The sequence below is a fragment of the Betta splendens genome, chromosome 24, assembly GCF_900634795.4.
Source record: "Betta splendens chromosome 24, fBetSpl5.4, whole genome shotgun sequence".
NCBI classification, from domain to species: Eukaryota; Metazoa; Chordata; class Actinopteri; order Anabantiformes; family Osphronemidae; genus Betta; species Betta splendens.
The window spans coordinates 6,374,331-6,399,179 of record NC_040901.2 but is presented as its reverse complement, the minus strand read 5'-3'; the positions used below and the strand labels follow the sequence as shown (position 1 = coordinate 6,399,179).

Sequence of the window (24,849 nt, the reverse complement as noted above, 5' to 3'; positions counted from 1 at the left end):
GAGTGAAAGATCAAGCGAAACATGCATGTTGGGCTTTCCTTCTTTTGGAGTGGGTTGTGGACTCAGGAATGCCCTCGCTGCATGGGCGTGATTGTTACCTCTCGCCCGGGCAGAAAGAGGGTCATAAGAGATGTAGCCAGACCGGCTTTCATTTTCTGGAGATTGCTGGTGATTTCATCACTGTGGAATTTCAGCGTGGCCTGACCTCATTCCAGCTGTAACATTGTTTGGGCAGTAATTCAAAAATCATCGGGGTAGTACGAGTCCGTTTCATCAGCGGTGGGAAGATTCGCTCGTCTCCAATCTCCCACTGTTGACTATTTTTGGGCGCGCTGGTGCAGAATAGCCTTGGAGTCGTCTCGCATAAAACCACACGCTAACACCAGCGCGCACACAAACACACACCGCACGCTAGGAGCTGGTGCAATTTGCCAGGTTTACTAATTAAACAAATTTACTTGGCCAGCAGGCTTGATGAGGAACCAGACTGTGTGATCCAACCTACTAGTATTTGTGCTTTCCAAACCTAAAGCGCACACACAAACACACACACAAACACACACACACCTACTGCTTATTGCACTTAGTGCACTTCTTTTATTATTCATTATTCACTTTTAGCCAGGATCTAAAATGGCCATTAAACAAAGGCGAAAAATATTTATTGGGTCATATTTTCCTACACAGCCAGTAATACTTGTATATCACCTTTGGGAGGGTTCTGTTTGCTGTGGACGAGACTAAGTAGCTGCATGAGGGGGAGGAGGAGGAGGAGGAGGGCAGGAAACCTAAAACTGTGGTGAGTCTGGGCAATGTGAGTGTTAAAAAACTATCTAAAAAAATCATTTTGTGATAAAAATGCGAGTGCAAAGAGTGATGAGCCTCTTCATTAGCTGAGAGCCAGAACAGGAAGCGGAAGTGGATCAAGTGAACCTGAGTTAGACTGAGATTTCTCTGTACAGTAGATTAGTTTTCATACACTAATAATACACAATGCACATTTGCGTTACAGTCTTGTCTTTGTGACTTCTTCCTGCCTGGATCTTTTTTTGTTGAATCATACTTGCATTGCTTCTTTTCTTGGTTGTCCCGGTCACATGATTTGCGTCTGGGCTCCTCATCGCATCGTCCTCATCGCTTGATAATACCTGACTTCTTCACCGCTGCCTGCCATGGCGGTTTTTTTCAAAGCTGTGAGCGCTGCTGATATCCGCATGGTCGTTCCATACAAAGCTGTGTGTGTGACTGAGTCAGCTCCATTGCCATTTGCAAGCTGGATGCTCCTTGGCTCCCCCCATGACCCCCCTCCACGCCACCTCCCCTCCATTCGACCATTTTCTCGTACTCGCCGGCTGACTTTCTAGAGCCCCATATCAGTCCCTCCTCTGTTTTTCTCTTTCTTAGTTCCTCCCAGCTTGACAGTCCCCCGGGGCAAGTCCCCCCTGGTGGCCCGCGAGGGTGACACAGTGGAGCTGGAGTGCCTTGTTTCAGGGAAGCCCAAGCCCATCATCCTGTGGTCACGCTCAGATAAGGAGGTGCCCATGCCGGACGGGAACATGCAGATGGAGAGCTACGACGGTGTGCTGCGTATTGTTAATGTGTCCAGGGAGATGACGGGCTCGTACCGCTGCCAGACCAGCCAGTATAACGGGTTCAACGTCAAGCCCCGGGAGGCGGTGGTGGAGCTGATTGTCCAATGTGAGTAGACATACTGTGGGTGTTTATGTATGTGTGTGTCTAATTGTCTGTTTCTTCCCACATTGCCGCAGTGACATAATGTGTGTGTTACTGTGATACGTTCACATACTGTACAGCCTAATTAATCTTTATATATTTCAGTCCGGTGTGACCACATCTTTTGACTTTATTTCTTTATTCCATGCCCATCCAATTTCTTCTAAAGGGTGTGAAATTAAACCAGTCCCCTGGTGCCCTAAGTCAGGACTGGGAGGAAGCAGCTGTAAGCTCCACCTCCTACTCTGAGGGGAGGACTTTCTCTGCTGAGCATGAACTGAGCAGAACTAATTTCACCAGAAGAACAAAGCTCTAGATACCGATGTCCACATTTGTTAGGGTCTGCATGTGTTTGCGCATGCTCAGATCAGACCTGACCCAAAGACTGTGCCACATCTCCAGGCCTTAACCACCCCCCCACCCACCACTGCTGCTCATTGAGAAACCCTTCCTCTCTGACATTCAGTGATGGCTTAACAGCTAATTAGCGAGCGCCTAATTTCTTCCCACTAGTATTCATTTTGCATTCATTTATGGAGATCTGAATGGGAGATTTCAAACGAACGATTCAAAGCGGTGTCACTCATCCCGGGCTTCGGGTCGATTTTTTTCCGCCGAATAAGAACGGAAGATGGATAGGAAGGAAATGAAAGCAATCCATGTAGGGTGCTCGCCATTCTCTGCCAAGTGATTACAGGAAATGGAAAAGCTGAGACCCATAACCACTGTTTCATTGTTTTCCTCATGGCCTACTTAGTTAATCCATATATTCTTTTTCACCCTAATCTAGAAAGAACCTGTGCAGTAGCAGAAGAAACTACTGCGAAATGGCAGTTGTCACGGCACGTGTCCTCAGCCAATCTACAAGTCCACAAAAAATATTCGACAGCCTCCTAAGTGTGACTAATAAAACAGAATAATGGATGCAACATAACCAGCGTTCGGATTCGAGGCGAACTTTCCACACCCACTACCAATCTTCCAATTGAGGCGAAGCGAGAGCGGTCCCCGTTCTGTTCTCAGTGACAGGGATTAGCACATAATGCTGCCCTCGTTTCTGAAGGAGTTTTATTGTGCTGTTTGCCATGACGTGCACGTTTCAGCTTAGCTGGAACCCACTGTGCTGTGTTAAGAGAATTAATGAAGTTTTGATGTGCTTTGAAGAAGGCTGTGTTGAATTTTTGGCTGAATTGATTATGATTACGCAGCGATGACGTCTCATATCAGAGGTTATTGGCTCCGACGTGCACGGGTGCTGACACCAAAAAGTAAACAAAGGATTTAGACTGGAAGATGTCCTTCATTAATAAGCAACGCTGTGTGGATCTGCTGTGTGTGGAGGTCATAGTTGTTGAATGCATAATGACATTGATGTTTACGGCCCTATTGGAGCCTTAAAATTTAAAAAGCCTGAAAAAATGTTGCTGGGAATTCACAAAGCACCTTCATGCTGAACATGCCCCATCGCCCTACTTTAAAACCACAGTTACACAGAAATGTCTGCAGCGTGCACTTGAAATATTAACACGCCGAGTCGGCCGCGTTGTTTAAAACCAGCTGGAGAATGAGCAGCGGCGCTTCCCCCCCCCCTCAGCGGAGGGCACTTTGCCGCCACACACAACAGTGGGTCACAGTGGGCCCGTTGTTGTTTGGAGAGTGGCAGGGGGACGTGCCGGAAGAAAAATGCACACGAATGCGGATTGTTCAGTTTGTTAAACCGCTCCAATTACAGCACCAGGTCTAAAAAGACCCCTTTTTCCTTTTTTCGTCCTGAATGTGGAGCAAAATCACATCTCAGAGCTGCCTTGCTTTATTTTGTTCCCTTTTATTTGTAATCGCTATTATATTTAAATAGCGATGCAGATGCACCTGTGATTGGTGCTGGTAAAGGCATCCAGGGCCGTCCCCACAGTGTTTACATAGACGGCGTGGCATCAGCAGAACATTAGCAAGGCAGCTATTATTATAATGGCATTAATCATATTTATTCATTGTATAAATCTACTTTTGTTCCCGTCTGCACAGCATGGTTAACAGCACTGAAATTGAAAGATCTGGCGTAACGGAAATTGCAACCAATGTGCACCAAGATGCGTCTACGAAGGAGTAGGAGTCAGGATTCACGCTCTGTCTGCTCTAATAACAGCCCAAATATACAGGGGATAAAAATACGAGTTTCGTTGCACATTTTATGGAATCAGCGAGTGCCTCATTGTCTGGTACAGCAGACGGTCTCAGAGGGGCCACGGGAGGATTAGGACCTTCAGAATATAAACTTGTGTAGCCTTAACTAGCGACTGAGGTACAGTGAATAATGACAAGTCGAAGCCAAGGATTAAAAATTCATTATGTACTTTAATTCTGTAAGTACTGTATGATATAGTGAGAAGGGGAAATCTTGTGGTGGAGCAAGAGGCTGGCGTCATAGTGACACACATGCGCTCCTGCTTTTAACACAGTTTATTACTAGGATGCACTTTTTCTGATTATTTTAAGAACGTGCGTCATCTTCAAAGCGTGCCACATTACGAAGGGACTTATGAGGGCTTTGCTATTGATGAATCAGACGTTCTCGCCTCAGAGCCAGCTCTGCTCATCAGATTTTTGTTTTCTTACTCACAGCTTTCATCAAAGCCCGTGTTTCAGAAGGCACCACTTGCTAAATCCTGTGGACACAGTTAAAGCATATTGAAGAAATAACCCGCTGGCTGATACTTTTGCCAAGTGCTCCGACGGGCCTCTCCTGAGGAATGGCTTTATTAACACGGCCTGGCCCCTGCTTTTGTCATCTGCGCCCCACACCTGTCTGCGGGCCACCCTCCCGTCCTCCCCTCGGCCCGTCTCGCGGCGCGCAGGCACACGCCGGTCCCTCGGAGACGCTTTCCTCGCCTGCATTTCCAGGCCCCAGCGTGAGCCCCATCCGCCTTTGGTGGCGAGCCATGTGCAAAGCCGCGTTTAGTAACTTGATCAAGGGACCGAGGTGCAGTCCTCTGAAGAGCATTAGAGGCGTGAAAGAACGACTCTGGCAAGTTAGCAGCTTTGATATGTAAAAACCTGCATCTGCCGGCTGACAGAGGCGACGCCAGGAGGAGAGGTAGAGGGAATGGAAGACGTCTGCCTTTAGAGGCGTCGCTCTAATAGAATTGCGCGCGCCAAATCCCAAGCTGTGACATCCTAATGTTCTTAGTGAGACTGAGTTGGCGTAGTCCACGGGCTTGAGAGAGCGAGGGAGTGAAGGAATCGAAGGAAGGAGGAGGCACAAAGTGGTCTTCTGTCCTAGATACCGCTGTCTGTCACAGTGAGACTTATCAAGCTCTACTTGAGCCCAGATGCACGGGAAGCTTTTATCCACACTTCCCTTCTGTTCCCCCTCACATCTTTCATGACACCTGCCTGATGCAACGGCGCCACTGTCCCCCTGAGCGGGCACCTCGCTATCTGATAAACATTAAAGAGACAAACCCGAATTAAAGGCTACTGCCTGGGCAGAAGTAATGAGCAGAATTACACGATTATTGTTTTTAATTAATTTTTCCTTTCTGCATCAAGCCAGGCCTGCAACGCTGGCCCCCGAGGCCCACTCTAATGTGAATCATATTAGAGCGATTTACATTAGTCCAACGCCAGTGAATTAATCTTTTACATTACAGTGGGGCTCACACACTGCATAGGGGGATAAAATTTTAATAACCTTTTTTTTTATGGAATAATATTGAATTGATCAGCCGCATCACATCCGCACCAGGAAAGGTCAGCAGAAATTTTAGTCGTAAACAAAAGCCCGCGCACGCCTTCGACAGAATAATTCATAACTTGGTCAATGACTGCGCTAAACCTATTAGTGCATCACAGCCCACTTATCACACTGTACAGTCCCCATTGATTATCATTACATGTGTATTTAGGTTCATAAATTATCCCTGCGTTTTAATAACAGTATGATAATGCGTGCAGTGCTTAAGGTTCATTGTTTGAATGCAGCGGCTGCTCACCGACGGAGGGAGGGTCTGCACTGTAGATGTGGAGCAGCACTTCCCTACATTATTCAACACAGGGACTCGTAAATCAGTGGAATCAGGCCTATCATTTCATATTCTTCTTGTATCTGTTTGACATCCTAATGAATGTTATTTTCTCTATCAAGACTCGATTATGAGGCTTATAACGCAACAAAGGTACGATTGCGACGCGGCTGTTTCTCATCCGTCCTCATGCATGATAATGTAATGAAGCGGGATCCTCTCGGAACATTTAAATAGAGGGGAATAAAATGGTTTAAAGTGGGTAAACTTCAACCACAGATGACGCTAAACTGCTGCCAACACGCTTCTGCCTCAATGTGGAACCTTCCTCTGTACTGTATTTATGCCTGTTCACAGGCAAAGCTACTAATTCCTGTTAAATCACAGTGTTGACTACAAGTGTACTGTACATGTAGGTGCAGTGTGAGTCGTGGATGCGCTACAGGTAAAAGGATGATGAAAATATAAAAATATGCCATATGGTTATTTAACCCAATTGTGTTTAAGGTTAATGGAAAGGAAAATTCAAACGTATTCATTAAAGAGAAAGGTCTTCACATCTCAAGCCTTGAGTTTAGCACTTAGAATATATTCAACCAACACATTTTAATCTCAAAGTCTCAAATATTTTTTCATTAATGTGAAGGACATTGTGTCCAACAGCTCAAGATTTCTGCCTTATACTGTAACATGGATGAGGCTTAGTTCCAGCCTCTGTCTAGGCTGCACTGAAAGTCAGAAGATTATCGAGGCTTTCTGCAGAAATCAGTCCCACTGTTTTATTCCACACCCGAGTTTATTTCTAATTCAACCTGTTCCCCAGCCTTCAAACATCATGTTTACTTGTCTTGATGACTCCCTTCAGTGCAATGAATCACGTCCTTTCTTGTGAATATTGTTGAAAGCTACCAGAGGGGGAGTTGCACTTCCCTTAATATACTGAAGTTTACTGGGAACCACTCAAGTGATTCAAGTGATATATTTTTCTTAGAAATCCAAGCGCATGCACACACGTTCTCCTCACACACACCTCTCCTCCTCAGCCACGTCCGGCTCCTCCTCCCTGTAGATGTCTCTCCATATGGACAGCGGGGAGAAGTTGTCTGTCCTCCTAAATGTTGTTTTTCCTTGCGTTACTGTCAAGGTATCCACCAGTGGCTCATGATGAATTACATCTCAGCCACTGCTCAGGGTTTTTCCCTCTTAACAACAACTCCGAGCGCCGAACAGAGAAAATCACAGCGGCCCATTTTGCTACGTTCTCCTCACGTTTGTGGAGCAACAGACTTACAGAGGGAAGAGGGGTCACATGGCCTTGTTTAAAGGATATTTTGTGTATATAGGGGTTTTGTTGTTTTTTTTTTTCTCCGACTCAAACTCTGCTGTGATTCGTCTTTCTGTCTTAATGAAAATGCACTTACTTCAATTTGGTCTTGTGCCACTCAGGGAGGCTGTGGAGATGGGCTGTAATTTAGCGCCGCACAAAAACCTACAATTTTAAAGTGATAAGTAGAGTTTCAGACCCTTCTTTTAGAGTCAGAGATAAACTATTGGGTTTGGATAAAAGCCCAGGCAAAGGCTCATTTGAAGGAGGAACTGATTGCTCTTTCATTTAGGGGAGATGAAAGCCACTTTATGCTCCACCTTGTGAAGAGCATCCATTGAAGCAGGCAAACTTTTTTTTTCCCCAATTTCTTTTCAGTGTGAAGCTCGTTTGAGAGATTTGTGTTTGCCTTTTCTCCCGTCCAGTCTGTTATGACTTACCTTTCACATTTCAGCAACTCATTATCCAATCTAAAGGTGCGTCCTTACTCCCTGTATTTGCTGCGCAGCGTCTGGTTGTGTAGCAATAAGAATCAAGAGAAATCAAATACAATCCAAGGGGTTTTCTATATTAATTTATATGTGCCAATTCCACCCTGCTCTGCTGGCTGGGCCACATTTAACTTGGTTATATTTGGAATATGGCAAAAGAAAAGTAGAAATAGAGAAGAATAGAAATGCAGCCATTTAAAAGAATTTACATTAAAACCCCAATTCCTTAAAAAGATTTAGCTTCGACCTCTTTAAAAAGTGGCTCATTAATAGATAATGCCATTAATAGTGATAGCAAATGACATGCTTTATATTTAAATAAACTGTTCATTTAATTGCATATCCTATTAAGTTATGGGGACTCAGTAATTAGATTATATTACAAAGTGTGAATAATGTGGAAGATTATGTTGCAGATTACAGTTTGAATCAGGTAATCAGTGATCTGTAACAGATTACATTTTTGAGAAGTAACAACCCCCAGTCCTGGCTTTAGCTCTCCGCCTCTCAGATGCTCTGCCAGGAATTATGCGGATGCAAATTCCAGGCAATTAAGGGGCTCTGTGTCATTCTGTCGCTTCTCCTCAGCGTTCGTGGTTGTTTCTTAAGCCCCGCTGTGACTTTTGTCAAGCGTCTGTACGAGCGTGTCAAGAGCACAGATGCTTAAGATGTGGAAATTATTCATAACTGTTGAATGCTCGCATGCACAAGCACATTTCAGCCTCGCAAGAACCTACAGACGCACTTTTGTTGCCTTGCACATAATTTAGCAAACATTTAGCATATGTTAGCTTTTTTCCCAACGTCTGGTCATATCCAGCTGTTGAGACAAGGGGTTAAATAATTCACTGCCACGTTTGTCTGTATGAGGAGAGGTGACGGCTGTCAGATACTCAAATAAGTTATTAATTTTCCATTTCGGGAGCTTGAGATGCCCTTCATCATCCTGTTTCCAATTCTTCGCGAAGCGGGACTGATTATGTTCAGGACATTGTTCAAGTTTTTCTGCAAAATTGATCTTCCTGCACCAATTTTCGCTCCCTCCGCAATTGTTTTCACTTGTCATCTTTCTTTTATCGCTGAGATGTATTGACTCCTCCAAGCTGATTGTTTCTGGTGCTTAACGTTTTCCATTTTGTCTGGTTTAGCTGTCACCACTGTACAGTATGTTTAATATTAAGCGGTCGTCTAAAATGCTCTGATTTGAATGTGTCATTGTCATTTAAGACACGGTTGTTTTCCTTCATTTTCTCTAATCCTCAGGTACATTGCTCAAACATTTTTACATTACTCCGAGTCCTTGTTTAGCTTTTATGTGTTTCTATTCACTCACCTCATACCTGCTTCATCTACACACATTCAACGTTGTGTTTTTTTTCTTCGTGAATACTTTTAGAGATCACAGACAAGCTAGTCTGACTAAGAGGATCTGCCTAGTGTTTGTACTAGCATCAATGCTCCCTCTGCCTCATTTTCTTTTGTTGCCCTCTTCATTCAACGCCTTTTTTCACAGTTTTGCGCATCATGCACTTTTCCGTCCCTGTAAATTGTCGTCTGAACTCGTCTGAGGCTTTCTGTGTCCCACTCAGACCCCCCGACAGTGGAGCCGGTGTACATGGAGAAGCGCCAGGGCCTCGGCAGGCCGGTGGTGATGACGTGCAAGGTGCTGCGGGCGCACCCGTCCCGCGTGCTGCGCTTCGAGTGGCTTCTGTCCAACAGGCTGCTTCACGCCGGGGCCTTCGACGCCCAGAGAGACGAGACGGAGTACACCATTCGCAGTCTGAACCGAGACGGCTGGGGGGAGTACACCTGCAACGTCATCAACGAGGCTGGAGCAGGCAAATGCACCTTCCAGGTCACCGGTAGGTTGAATCTAAACCTAGCGTTTAAACTTGTACAGTTATATTAGAGGACTGGGACTGTTATAGTTGCTTGTACAGCATGAGTGTCACTACCATCCGCCCATGAAGTATAAAATGGACTCTCTGTTTATTTCATCACCCTAAGGCAGCACTTGATGGCAGACATTTTGCTTTCATATTGTTTTAGGGCACATCTGCATGTCCGCGACATGTTCTTCAGGATTCTTTCCGCATGGTAATTAGAGTGTTGTTGAAAGCTGAAATTGGCTCTTCAAACACATAACAGCTCTTGTCATACTGCGTTTTAGAGGCACAGAGGCCCCAGTTTGTGATGGACAATTCATTTAAAAGTAAAGTGAAAAACACTTCATAAATAGTCAAAGTGACTGGGACACATCAGTCATCTCAGCTGTCTTTTACCACACATACAGCAGTAAGCTTAGTATTTTGTATAATACACCTACTTCCTGCTGGATTTTAGTTTGACTCCATATTTTTGTCATCAGAAGCACCCAGTGTCCATCTTCTGGGCGGCTGTTATGACAGAACGAAATTAGTTTGTCGGTGCTGAGTGACCGCAGGAACTCTGGCCAAGGTTTCAATCTCCCAGACCTCACATTAGAAACGGGAGCTGCAGGGTCACAGGAGGAGTATTTGTCACTTTGATCCTCTCCTACTTAGGTTGGTCTCTCCTTCAATATTGTCCATTACGCTCCATCTGTCGCAGTCTTTCACCTTTTCTGCAGGTTTTTTTTTTTTTTGGTTTCCTTTTGTTTCGCTCATCGTTCACTTTCTCCATCCCTCATTTTTTATTTTTCACATTTCTAATTTTTTTCCTCTATTCGCCATCTTCTCAGCTTGCCTGAAGATGGCAGGAATGGTCACCCCCCCCCCTCCCTCCTAGTGTGTCATAAATCAGTCTCCCCTAGTGAAACAGGTAGAGCGTAGAGACAGAAGCAGATCGTCCCCTCCAGCCGTTTGTTTTTCTCAACAGGGCTGGGATTTCGCCTGCTATGGCTCACGCTCCCTCCCTGCCTCTTTTTGCCTCCACCCCCCCTTCCTTCCCTTTCATCCTCGATCTCTCCTTCCCTCCCTCTCCCGCCATCACTCCATTCCTCCCGCTCAATGCTCCAGATTCCCACCATCTGGACTCGGTGGTTGCCAAAGGTATGGAGGCTCTTTTAGTAACCTCCTGAGTGCAGGAGCATGATGCAGAAAATCCGCTTTGGTTCCTCCCATCATCTATAAAATCTGCTGTGCCATAACTCCAGCTCTTTTTTTATTTTACCCCAGTACTCACTAGCTGCAATATTAGGTCTACAATACTAGCATGGTTCAAATAAATTATCTACTGGTGAGACAGTGGATATCAGCTCATCTCTACAACATGAAAGCATGTTTCAGGATAAAGCGTATGAAATATTTGTTGTAGCTTATGAAGTTAGGTTGTGTCTTTGCTTAGTTTACAGAGTGGCATATAGTCTCTTTGACTTCTCTCAGTCGGTTTTGATGCGCAATAAAAATATCAGTCGGAGGTTTTAGCCTGAAGCCAGAGCAACTGAATTAAACTTACAGATCCGTTCCAAAAAAGCATGGAAAACATGGGCCGATAAGGCAAACACATGCATACACACCAGGCAGCAGGCTGCTCAAAGGACTATATAAACGCGGTTGCCTCAAAGAATCTTGTGCCAAAGGACAGCGTGTGTGCATGTGCATGGATGCCCATGTGCCAAGCCAACGGGACATCATCAATGGGACACAGTGAGTTGGCTGTAATGACCAAGTTGGCCGTATTGTACCAGGGGAGAGGCCCCTCAGAGGGATGTAATGTGTATCATTGAGCCTTGGCTCAGCCTCTCCGAGCCCCGGGTTTAATCAAGGTGAGTGGAGATTTGGAAATTAGGGGAAAACATTCCGTGTTTGCGTCGTCAGGCTGCTTTCCTTCTTTGATTTTCTTCCAGTCTAATTCAGTCAGTGAGTTATGTGCAAGCCTGCGTTTAGTGTACTTCCTGTCCTCGGGCTGCAGATGTGTACCGATGAAACGGTGATAAGGTGAAACACAGTTCACAGGCATGAGATTTAAAGGGCTCAACCAAATAAAGGGGGGAGGGGGGGCTGATAAGCAACAAGAAAAAAATCCACCCACACATTCCTGAAATTTAACATGATGGATGTTTAGTTTATCTCCAAGATTTTCACCAGAGCCACAAACAGCGGTTCTCACAGGCTGAGCAGCGCTTTGAGGCGTATTAACCTTCATTTGTACAGTTTAATATATAATTATAATAAACCAAATCATTTACAGCTACTCCTTCCTCATATTTCTCCTCAATGAGCCATCCCCCCAAACACTGCGTATTGTAGCGTTGCTGCGATTCAGAAATTTGCAGAGAAAGAGCAAACAGTGTTTCTCATTTCTTGCTTAATCCCTGTTTTTGGCAGTTCACTGTGGACCAGAAGAAAAGAACAACACAGTTCTCTGCAGATAGTCTTTGTCTGCGTTCGTGAGTTTGCTCATGAAATCAATTCAGATTTTACATAATAATGGTTCCAGCTCCCTTTTTATTGGAGCTATTGTCCTTATGTTGCAGAAACACGTAGTGGAGCATGGTGCCCGAACTTAGCAGCATGAGATATTAGCATTTTAAGAGGAAATTTCTTTAAAAATGAATCTGCACAATGATACTTTTTAATTTTTATTATGTCATTGACATCGTTTCTGTCTGTTCCCCTTTATGTATTTCTTCTTCCTTTTTTAGTCAGTGCCTTCTGTTTTTTAGTGTTTATCTTTTAATCATGACTTTTAAACCTGCAGCCAACGCATCCGCTGTGGTCTCAAATGGAAATCTGAGCCTTATAGCTTTGAGTTGCAGGCGTGGATTTATGTAACCCAGCTATCTGCCTTTCTAGTCTGTGCCCCAATTCATCTGGCTTGAACTTCTCCTCTGTGGTAAATGGAGAATGATGTTGAATCCTTTCTGCAACTCAAAGACACACGCTGACATTGATGGATCCTGTAGGTAGTAATGACTGACATTACACGGTGAGACTAGAAAGGCTGAATAATCTTTTGTTAAGTCTGTCAGGCTTGAAGGACAGACACAACGCGTTCTCCCATGTTACTGTCCTCTCCTATCTTTATTTTTCTGACCCGTTTTTGTGGTTCTGCCTTTTTATATCAGGACAATATATCAAGATTAGTCAGAGCAGCCTCTGTTTGTGTTAACTAACAGGCCATGTAGGGGCCGAGCAAACAGAATTCACAGTGGTCCCAGTGAATCGAACTCATACTGAGGCAAGGTTCAGCATATGGTGGGACGTGCTTTCCTGAAGAAGGAACCGTGTACATAAACTGCTTTAAATGAAAGGGAAGTCTGCAAACAAGGTCAGCTTTTAGCCCGAAGGGGTTTTTACTGAGCTGTTATGAATCATTGCATTGGTTCTGCTGTTATAAACAGGACTTTGAAAAAAATCAATTAAGCTTTCTGTACTTTGTTTGATGTCTTCCACCCAGGGTTATGTGGTCCAAGCAGTGTAAGTAGGTTAGGTAATGAGCTTCACCACACATTACATGTCATTAGGAGCCAGGGCTATTTTACTTCATTACGCTGAATGTTTGAACAGGCAACAATTCATCAGTGAGTTTCTGATGGTGTTTCTGCCTCGATTGGGAAACAGTTCAGAGAATTAAGTAAGAGATACAAATTGACATCAGGAATTGGCATAAACAGCAGACTGTGCATTTGTATGAATGCATTCATCACAGTCTCTGTGGGAATCTTTAATGTCGCCCTATGACAACGCACAATGAAAGGCGTCCGTTTAATTAACCTTTGTCGGCTTTGCTCGGCTGCAAATTGCAGCCTCTTCTTTTCATTATCAGCCTCACTGTACGGCACAGAGTGCATGAACCGAGCTAACACTGTCTGGCTGGCTGCCTTATGTAACATTTGGTGTACAGTATGCTGTAAACACAGCTGCGTCTATGCAGCCAAACGCTGCCAAGCCAAGTGCAAGGCAGTAATTATCCTGGCATCTTTTTGTGTGTGGGGGAATAAATATATATATTATTCTGTCTTGCATCTTAGCAAGACAGTTTCCCTTTTTAAAATTTTTTGAGATGCATTTATCTTAAAATGGAAATACAAAATTCTGAAGTTTCAATTGTTATGGTTTTCTTGAAATATTCCATAGTTGTTCATCAAAATGAGGCCTTTAAAAGCGGTGCTGCATGAGGAGCAGGGCGGTGCAGGTTTTCCTGGCACGGAAATAGCTGAACTGCAGCTTTTAGTTAACTGTATAGAAACAGCTGCAGGTTCACACTTTACCACTGCTCTTTCCTGGTCTCATCGTGCGTCATTTGCTTTCGAATCAGCTGACAAAGCACTGAAACTGCCATTTTATTGATGCTAATAACATCATTATAATTAGCTCATGGCGTTAACTAATTTGACAGGTTTATCCAGTTGCCTGATGTACTTCAACTACTCGCTGGATCAGTGTGTGGGTACATCAAATCCCAGTGCTCTATTTGTTTGAGCTACAATAGCCGTCTATTGTTTTTTCCATGGCTATTAACAACTGCGTGCCTTGGGTATTGTCACACTTCAATAAACAAGACAAAAAGGGAGAGATACAGTACCAGCACAAGCACGTGTCACGGAGGTAAATTGTGATTCTTTGCCTGGAAGGTCGTCCCGTAAGCTCGTTTCTGCGTCTTTTAATAAAACGCACTGCTCTGCCAGTTCCGTCTTCCGCTCGCAGACATCAGCGCGTCGGCCGAGACGGCAAAGCTGAAAACTTGAAAGAGTTTCTCAGTTCGGGCCGGGATTCTCTGGAAATCAATTCCTCCGAGATCGAAGTAAAGCATGTAGAGAATTATTGTAAAGAAAAAAAAAACCTTTGAGAGGATCCGCGTTGGTCCATGCATGAAATCATTCTCACTGACAATGCAGAGCTGAGGCAGATATGATCTGCTATCGCTGGGCACATACAGCAGTTACATATAGGAGACATACTACAGCCTGGTTCATGCTATATAGTCATGTATTCAGAATCCTTGAATGGACTCTGTCCCATCAGTGAACATACACTTATCATCCTTAAAGAGAGTTGGATCACAGCAGCAATGAGGACTATCACATAGACTAGAAGCAAAACAAACACGACACTTAGGATAAGAGTTACCGTTCATCCCTTTCATGCTTATTCAGCACTCTCTTCTGCCGTAAAGAACTTGCACCCTGTTAACAAATGACACATTTAACTTGAATTTAGAGCAGGCCAGCACATTTTAGTTATATCCTGCACCTACTATAGAGCCTCTAATGTTCATTCAGATCTGCTGTACAAGTACATAGTAAGATGGGTTTAAGAATATTCCGTCCATGTGCTCTCTCTCTCTCTCTCTCTCTCTCTCTCCCTCTTCCTGTTCCCAGGCAAGGCCTACCCCCCAGAGTTCTACTATGATACCTACAACCCTCTGTGGCAGAACAGGCCCAGAGTCTACGGCTTCAAGCTCCAGTGGACCCAGATGAACCCCGGGGCCGTGGACCGCATCGTGGCCTACAGACTCGGCATCAGACAGGTGGGATGCTACATTGAAGTCCTATCGTCAATGAGCTTAAAAACGACCATTGCAGTCAGTGTGAGTTTTAAGAGTCTGAAATGTTGGTCGTAATGCAGAGTCACTGGAACGGGTCATTGTCTTTTCAACACTTCACACATGAATTAGAGGCTTCGTGCCCCAGGGCAGCGAAAGCCTTTGTTACTGCCAGTTTAAGCATGTGATAGAAGTCTTTGCTCCTCCTTGTTGTATTCCAGCCAACGGTGCCGAATCTTCCGCTCCGATTCATTGCCTGTGTTATCCTGTAGTTTTTGAGGATGTGAATGAGCCTCTGTGGGCCCGGCAAAACCACTAAGAACCTGTCAGGGGCAGTCATTTGAGCGAGTTCTGTGGTTTCCTTGAATTGCTTCTCTTTTTTTTTTTTTTCGGCTCCATCAGAAGCTCAGTCGGAGGAGTGGATGGGAATCCCGCAGAGAGACCGAGCAAGCGTAGCTCCTGTTTTCCCTGCTCCTCAAGTAAACTCCACAGATGACAGGCAGGCGGTATTGATGGATAGCATGGCTGCATTCTTCTTTCTTGGGCAATCAATGCGTCCCTCTCGCGTTCTCGCTCGCCTGGCGCCGCGCTCGCAGTTGATCGCTCCTCGCTTGCGACGGCGGGGGGGGGGGGGCGTGGAGAGCGACTTTGGAACAGCGAACTAACTCGCAGGTTAACGACGCCGGCTTTCAGGTTAATGTCGTCTTTGTGCCGCAAAACCGTGCTGCAATTCAGGGAAACAGATTAAAAAAAGAAGAATGTAGCGTGTGCCCGCAATGTTAAATCCATCTCGGTTCTGCTCCGAATTTGCCAAGCATAGCCTGACAGTTGTGTTTGCAATGAATAATATAATTTCATGTTTGTTTCACACTACACCCTCAAGGAATCGCGGCTTGGAAAAAAAAAAAACCACCCTATACCCGCCGTGTCTGTGCAGAGCAGTGATTTTTCTGTCAACTACCTCCGTTGGCCTGTTGGCTGGTAAACTGTGTTGCGCTAGCGGAGCTCGTGTTTGCGCTTGCCAGGCGTTCGTCTGAAAACTTGCCAGGTATATATATATGCATTTGCTTTTAATATTTTCAGCTCTTCCCACTTACAGATTTTCCTTATTAAAGCAACTATGACATTTGCATCCGTGCTCGAACAGACCCAGGGTAAGTTAGACATCGCGTCCACATTTCCGGCTCCTTTGCCTGTGCCTATTAAAAAAAGATCACTGCACTGGTATATTTTATGTATAAGGGATTGGCTAAATTAATTTTTTTCCAAGGGGGGACTTTGTATGACCATTACTTCTTTCCTCTGAGGCAGAACAACCAATCCTCCACTGTCTTAGATGAAAGCAGATCTTTGCTGTGGGGAAATTGGCTGCAACACTCACTCAGTAGTACACACTTTGCGATTGGTTGAATCCAGACATTATTGATTTAAATTCTAATAAGATTTCGTTGATTCAAGATGTTAAGAGCAAAGAGAAACGAGAAGAACCTGAGGCTTCCTTTGTAAATAAATAACTTTGGAGACGGGCTGTGAGAGTGGTGCAGTGAGCGAAGCGCGTGAACCGCACCGCTTTGGTCTATTTATAGATCCAGAAACCTCTCCCCTGCCAATCCCTGAGAATTATTATAATTTTCTCCCACTACTTTTAAATTACCGCTCTGTAATATATTGCTCTGTGTTATCTCACGACGCCCCTTGGAGAGACAGGCAGGCCTGGTGAGGAAGTGCGTATGGAAGTGGAGCTGTAAGGCATGCATGGGCGAGAATCGCGAAACACAAATCACTGCACCTGTCAAGAATGCTATGGAAAGGTGTGACACCTGGCCTTGTTTTGACACTGTAGCCTTCTCTGTTGTCCAGAGGCTTGATTGCCTGACTCCAACCCCTCTAAGATAACTTTTTCCAAACTCATTTTCCTATTCTTTCCTTCTTTTCCTTCTCCTCCCCTTTCGCTTTGGTCTTTTTTTCAGTTGATCTGTCAGATCGTGCAAGCGGATCAACAGGAGCCATACTAATTATACACAGGCAATCTACAGTAGACGGTCTAATGTTACACTCTCACTTTGATTATTGCCGTGTTTCCATTTGGCTCTTGCTATTGCTTTGATCACTTCTGCTGTTTTAAAGTCGCCATAAAAACCCCATGAACTGCCGTCCGCAATCAAATGAAAATAAAATCAATGTTGCGCTCTCCCTCAGTGGGGAAAAGGTGGAGAATGAAAGGTAATGGGATGTAAACAGAAACTTTAATTGGGCACGGACGCAGAGATTCATTGAACATTAATGGGAATCAAAACAAAGGGGCAAAATCCATAAGCCGATGTGTATGATTCAAAGCATTTGAAAAGTTAAATGTTTTTCTCAGTCAACATTCAAGTTGTATTTGCACATTTAAGCACAATTCCTTGTTGGTGTAGGGAACAAAAAATTCAACTATTTTGCCTTAATTTGTCCATTTGAAGTTTGAGGCAGCATTTGCCAAGAATAGCATTTAAGGGCTCCATCTGTCTGGAGCTTTGGGACACACACACACAAGGACACGGAGCAACACACCAATCCCTAATTAAATGTTTTTTAAATCTGACACAGCCCCAGAACTGATTTACAGCCACACACTTTTGTATTGATACTGTTATTTATGCTCACAGTAGTCGACAATTATCTGAACATAAGCGAACAGTGAGGTGCGTGCGAATTGGGATGTTTAATGAGCTAATGTGGAGGCCTCCGAGGCTTTGCCATCATAAAGTGAATTGACAAAGTGCCCACATTACAATCTACTATCAGATCTATTCCAAATGAAACATTTCTGAGAACTACAGTCCTTTCTGTAACAAGCTGTAGCGTTTTAATAAAATTGTAAAGTCGTTAGACTTAATTGGTTTAGTCACACAGATGCACTAGTTCACTGGCAAACGCCATATATTTCACATGTACAGTATCCTACTGTTTATACAGGCATGTTCATTTACTGTGTTGGTTTTAAATAACTGGAAACTGGCCATTTTTAAACAGGCACTAAACACAATGAGGATAAAACATTTCTTTTAAATCAATAGTTAAAAGATAACACAGGGATAAGAGTTTAATGGTGCAAGGGAGTATGTCGTTAAACTGACCAACCGAAAACAAACACACTAATGTATTATGCACAGATTATATAGGACCAACTAAGCCACTGAAAAGCAAGGCAGTGAACCTTATCTGCACAGACTGGAGTTTCACTACAGTCTAATTTATGATGTAGTAAAGGAGATTTAGGATTGTAGCTTATGCCAAAACTGATTCTCTGAATGCTGCATTTCTAAAACTTTGATGTCGCTCCTTATCCTTGACATTCACACAGTTTAGGAATGGAAGGGCACTTGATGTAATGAATTAAAGCCACATAATGTTTACTGAATGTTGACTTTTAAAACGTCTTTAAAGAACTGCTTCACGTATGAAATAATAAGTCCTTCCAGACCAAATTTGTGATTCAACATGGCCGCATCACACTTTAAAACTAATGCACCAGGTCTGTTGCTAAATACGTCTTCCACGCTGGCACATGTTGGTTTTCATGTTCAAAACAGCTTGTGGGCACAGATTGACTGCTCGGCATCAGCTGGTTCCAGTCAGGCGCGTTAGCACCCGCGCTAATGTGCTGATGTTTAATAGACAGTATATGTTTTGTCATTCGTACAAGTACCAGTTTATAGATAACTCCTTGCAACTGTCTGTCACTGCGCAGACTGTAAACTGCTCACAAACCGCCTGCAGACTTTACCCAACCTGCCAAACGCTGTCATTCTGAATGCACCTCTGTGTACACTTGTGTGCTTTTTCACAATAAAGTCTCTCTTTTCACTCTTAAAAATAGCGAATGTGAGCTCACACGCATAAATATGTGCTCTTCCCGAACACCACTATGTCATTCATAGCAATTAACCGCTTTGCTTTTTGTCCTTAAGAGAAAAGCTAAATGCTAAAAGGAAAGGACAAATGCACCATCTGCAATTACCAGTGACAGACACAACACTATTTACCTGCAAACTAATAGTGATGAAAAGTCTCTCCCTGTAATTGTGGCTCATCCAGGCTCTAAGTAATTACTTAATTGGTATTGTTTTCACACACACTGCCTCGCTGCTATCACACCTTCATTCATCGTCTCTCCCCCTCTGCTAGAAACGCACTTCCCCGTCCGCGTTGACTGAGAAGGGCACGTATAGTTGCTAATTGTGATGCAGGAGCTGCAACTTGTCTTAGTGCAAATGTTCACCTTAAACCGATTCTCAAGGATAAAGCTTAGCCCTCGTTCTCGTTTGCCCCCCAGCGAATGCAGCAACACACTCTCGTTTTGTTGCTTTGATTCTCGGGCCGGGCTGCGCGGTGTCACCAGGCGGTGAGAGCGAAACGCGGAAGGTAATTTTGATGTGATGCTCGAGCTTAGTCGGCTAAAGACGTAATCTAAACCGGGCCAAGTGAGATTTAAAAATGAGGGTTTTTAGCAAAACAAAGAGGCACTGGATTAAGGAAGGAGTCTCAAATAAATGTGCTGACTGTACAGTGCAGACTGAGGCCTACGTGTGCTGAGGAAGATGAACCTGCCACTTGTTAATAGCAGCTTTTGAATGTAGAGGATGTGAATTGCAAAGTAAATGTGACTAATGAGGAGCGAGCTGTCAACAGCTTGCAGAAGAAAAAGGTGTTTCTGTTGTATAGAGCATATTGTTAATGGATGATACAAATGCCTGTAGACAAGGTTAATTGGCAGATTAGCGGCGACATCCTTGTGAAGAGTGAGAAGTGGTCGTGCAGCGTGCTCCCACACAGCAGCGGCGTCTAAAGCGTGACCTTGGTGCTGTGCAGCCTTCTCCTCTTTGTCGCCCGCCGATAGAAGTCGCGATGAGTGCTGTACAGTATGTACAGTGTTCCTGCAAAAATGTTCTCTCTGCTTAGCGTTTCCAAGAACGGGGAGTGTGACGGAGACCGCGAAGGATTAAAGTTCGTGGCCATTTTGGTGCAGAGTTTGTGGGATCGTCGTGAGCCGGTGGGTTCGAGCCCCGAGCAACTCTGACCTACTTGAGAGATCTGAGGTGTTTTTCACAGAATCCAGATTAAAGATTCACATCTCCTCAAAACCTGAGATGCTGCCAAAACAAGAGTTGTTTTACTAACTCAAGTTCGGTTGTCTCCACTGGTTTGACCAAAAAATCCTTTTTTTAGCTGGGATTTCACTCTATGTGCTGCTGAATACCTCTTTTATTTTGCATCGTCCTCAGTGTGTTTAGTTAGTGGCAAAGAGATTTTGACTGCTGTGCTTCTTCTTGCGCGTGTTAAGATGGGGCTGCAGCGCTGGTGGGAGCAGGAGATCCCTGTGGACGGCCAAATCAACAAAGGGGAGCTGATGACGCACAACCTGACGGAGCTGATCAAGCCCGAGTCCTATGAAGTGCGCCTCACCCCCATCACGCGCTTCGGAGAGGGTGACTCCACCATCCGGATTGTCACCTACAGCGGTGAGTGCGACAGCCTGACTCCTTCTCCCGATATCATGTTTATATCTGCAGCTCAAGTCTGTGCTTCACTGTGGTATCAGTAATCATACCAATGATCACAGTGATGTATTATGTATGATATGTGTGAGGCAGAAGCAGCACAAAGCGCGTTCATTAAAATAATTTGAATTGCACCTAGCACATCTAGTCATTAGGGGACGGCTTGGAATGAGCTTGCTTTGCTTCCTTGCCAGTTTGAGGCTAACAAATGCTGATCAGCTGATTAATCATCACTTCCTCATGGCCGCGTGTTGCTCCAGTCAGGTCTGTCCTGGTCTGGGGCAGAGGCTGAGATCATCTTGACATGACTCAGTGTGCGGTTTGGTTGACGAGACCAAACAGAACTGGTCGAAGATGAGTCATGTTTTGCATCGCTCAGTTTCTTTGACATTATCTTCATAATTTTCAAAAATAAATGCAGACAAAAGTAAATATTTTGAAAGCTAGAAAGCCCCAGGATGATCCGCATGACACCAGACAACAGACTTAAACCTAACTTTAGCATCACCTAAATAGGGCAATAATGTAGATCTGGAATCAGAACTACAATGAGACAGTAGCAGCCAATAGGATAATATGAAGCTGATACGCACAATATGGCACGGCAGCCAGTGAGAATACACACCGTGTTTCGGTACAGATGAAACAGCGGCATGCAAATTGAGGCAGAGTCTTCAGCCAGGAGGGCAGAATGCTGGCTGCAGTACAAAAGCTACAGTAGTATCCACAGTTGCCCTAGCAGTGCCAGTGAACAGATGCACAGGTATTCCAGAATTTTCAGAAACAAACTGGCCAAGTGTTCTCTGTCTATCACCGGCTGCTCCGCTTCTCCTGAGTGCTGCTGCAGTTGTGAATTATTCAGTTTTACTGCGGCTCCAAAGAGAATTCTGAAAGAGAGGACGAGAGACAGGCTCACAGATAAACTTTCTCTGCTGTTATTTGGTTTTAGTCCGTGATACCCTGTGATGTCTGCTGAAGACTGAATCCAATTCAGCTGAATTGAGTCGAATTGGATCAATCAAAAGTGAAGGAAGGAGAACTGAGGCTAATTAAGAAAGAGGAAGGCACAGTGGGGAGGGATAGAGGGAATGTAGAGAGAAGGGACACGCAGAAGAACAAAGTGGGGGGAAAGGGAAGGAGGCAGCCAGTGCTGATGTGCGAATCGCTTGCTCAACGAGAGACTGGACTAATTATCACTCTAGGGCTGCTCTGTTCTTCTACACACAGCGTAGCGTCACCGTAGCAGGCTAAAATGTGGGGCTGAGCAAAACCCACCGCGCTCCCTTAAGACGGCCCGGCTGACGTGTGAAAACCAGTCTGGGACCGTCTCCATTATCCCTTTCACCCTCGCCGGGGAACTGGGACCTGTGGGATGTTTGTTTATGAGCTACAGCATCAGCTGATGCTCTCTCCATTTAATGGCAAACAGAGACGAGCATTACTGTACACAGTCTACATCTTCAACATTTGTGCCTCATATGGCGTAATATAATAATAATAATAATATAATATAATGTGTTATTTATGCAGCGTTCAATTACATTTCGCGTTTTCACTTCACAGACAAACGTCTGAGCCAGAGGCACGAAGAAAGTGAGCGTTTATAGCAAATGATAATGCAGTTATATTTATATGTGATAGAAAAAGCTGCAGCGCCCGAGGCCCCCGGGACGGTTCAGGTACACGAGCGTCACATCTTAGTGAAATAAACAATGCAATAAGCCACAGTCCAGTCAGCTGTGTGTGAGGGTGTGCTGGTCCCTGTGTTTAACGAGCAGTGGCACAGCCTTCAGTACCTGGAGCTACTGTACAGTACAATAAGTGTGACACATTATCCGTCAGGACAAACACCGCTGTTTACATTGGTCGTCCTTTTTGTTTATTTTTTTTTGTTTGTTTTTTAATAGAAGGCCTCTAAATTGCGACCGTGTTTCTCTCATCATTGCCCAATAGACCAAGCAATCATTCTTATGTACATAGAGGCGCTGGGAGCGTCTTCTCTGAGTTGGCAAGAAAGCACAAAAGCGGTTATACTGTCCCCAGATGTGAGATGAAGGATGGTTATGTCACCGGGCTCCAAAGACACACTTTCAAATTTTGCTGCAGTGACAAACTCGGCATCTGTTTGGTGCTTCTCAGCAGCCGCGTCTCCTCCTCGCTCCGGTTTGCTCCAACGCTGAGGATTTACTGTTTAAGCCTGTCACAGCGGCTCGGCGAGACTGCTGCTATTTCTTAATATTCCATTTTTATGCAGCTCATAGTGACAGCTAGATGCCTCTCCTAAAGTGAAAAACACTAAATCTTACATCAAATACATTCCCATGCTCCTGATGATTCCGGCTGCTGAGGTGTCGCGGTGTTATTATTCTGCAAGGTTGTGGCGGGTGGTGTAATCCCTGGCTGAGCTTTTTGTTCAGTCATGGTCTCATGGTCCCTGGATTCAGTGAAGCACACAGCTGGTGCAAAGTATAAATTATTTTTATAAGTTTTTAAACTGCATTCCCTTTAAAGCGAGTGGGAAATACGCTTTGAGGTGAAGATGAATGCAGAACTGCAGCTAGCACTCCATTAGTGCGGCGTAAAGACAGGAAGCAGCTGCTCAGGTGGGTTGAGTCGGGCAGCTTGGAATCTCCACATTAAGCCAGACTTACTGCTTACCGCTGCTATGGAACGCCTCACAGCGTGTTTATATGCTCTAGTCTCCATTTCAAATGACCTGACTCCAGGTTAATGTTGTGGCATCTTGAATTTCTATACTGGAACCACACCCGCGCCGCTTCCCTTCCCTGTTTTTAGCAGCAGCAGCCTTTTCTCCTTCCTGTAGCTGCAGGGCATGTTCACTGCTGCTGAACACAATGATGATGTAAATACATCAACACGTTAGAATATCATTAATATTGTGCTCTGACAAATTTCGTCACATTAAGAATGATAGCTGTATTATTGTGAGCAATATATTAGTGACACCCCACCTTTTCCCTCCCTGGGCGATTTTCCCCCTTTGTTTGTCTTTTAAGGCTTCACCCCACCATGATGATGCAAGAGGAACATAACCCAAAAGAAATCTACACGAGATCCCTACTGTACTGTATGTTTGGGTGTGTCTGGTTGGGATTTAGAATCCAGGTCTGCTGCTGCGATGTTGTCATTTTGCTAAATTACCTTCACGCAGCCTGTTGGTGACAGCTGTGATGCCATCACACGGCGTCATGGCACCGGCCCAGACCCTCTAACCATGATGAATGGGAACCAGGCAGATGAGGCACCGGCGTGGCTGCTGTGTGTAGGTTGGGGACACTTGGCTGCAGCGCGTGGAATTGTCTTCTTGCTGCGTACTACAGCCGCAGGCCAGTGAGCAGGGAGCCACGCCGAGACGAAGCCAGAGTTTGTGCCGCCAACGACCTCTGTGAACCGCCGTCCTTGAGCTCGCCGGCGCTTCAATCAACATTAAACTGTAGCGGGGGGAAGGCACTCGTGCATCCAGCAGCAGTTTATTTTGTCCCCCGAGCTGGAAAAGTAGAAACCACGAATTTCAAACACCTCACGCCCTTAATGGAAGTTGAGACTGTTTTTGGTCAAAACTATTACAATGACGCCTCACAACGTTTTTGAAGCTTTAGGGGCAAACATAGTGGTCAAACATTAAGACGTAATGTTTTTAAAGCCGTGTACTTGAGGTCTTTTCACACCTCTGCTGTAACAACAGTCCATTTAGAGAGAGCATCTGAGGTCTGCACACATTTTAACAGGCTCAAGTAGTTAAAGTAAAAGCTGTATTCTTTTATAAAAAGACTGTTGATTTATGAAGTATGTACAAAACAGACCTCAGCCTCAATTTATTTTATTCCTTGTTTGTTTTCCCATATCCAATAGAGTCATTAAAATTGGAAGTTAAATGATCTGTTATTCTGTTTGTGTATGCATGCACAGCGGTAGCGAAGTAGCCTGTGGGCCTGCGCTGTGCTCAGCTTGATTTCCTCAGTGGGGGCAGAGACAGCGCTCGAGCAGACGTATTCATTTAGACCGGAGCGCAGCGAGTCGGCCCGGGGACGCTGCAGGTGAGAGGAGGGAACCGACCAGGAAACGTGTTTTCATAACCGCGGACGCGGAGGAGGCGCCCGGGAAGGAGGAGGCTGGGAGAAAAAGGAGGCGGAGACGGGAGGAGTAGAGGGCTGTCGGAGAACGGCGCATCCGCTTCCTTTAAGGCCCGAGGCTGCGGGTTGTCATTTAAATGGCTTCTCCCGCTCCGCGGGCGCCTTCGTGGGAGC

The 24,849-nt window shown here is 44.8% G+C and overlaps 1 protein-coding gene across 9 annotated transcripts in view; it reads left to right on the top strand.

Annotated features, from left to right (window-relative positions):
* Positions 1 to 24,849, top strand: part of LOC114850186 (MAM domain-containing glycosylphosphatidylinositol anchor protein 2-like) — a 105,627-nt gene that overhangs the window by 67,988 nt on the left and 12,790 nt on the right. For 5 of the 9 annotated variants that reach the window (XM_029142214.3, XM_029142215.3, XM_029142210.3 and 2 more), the window contains 4 exons: positions 1,378 to 1,698; positions 9,161 to 9,433; positions 14,875 to 15,023; positions 20,365 to 20,542. In XM_029142214.3, the coding sequence (XP_028998047.1) occupies positions 1,378 to 1,698; positions 9,161 to 9,433; positions 14,875 to 15,023; positions 20,365 to 20,542 (921 nt within the window). The remainder of the gene's footprint in view (positions 1 to 1,377; positions 1,699 to 9,160; positions 9,434 to 14,874; positions 15,024 to 20,364; positions 20,543 to 24,849) is intronic. The other 4 variants (XM_029142217.3, XM_029142216.3, XM_029142212.3 and 1 more) reach the window with 1 other exon arrangement.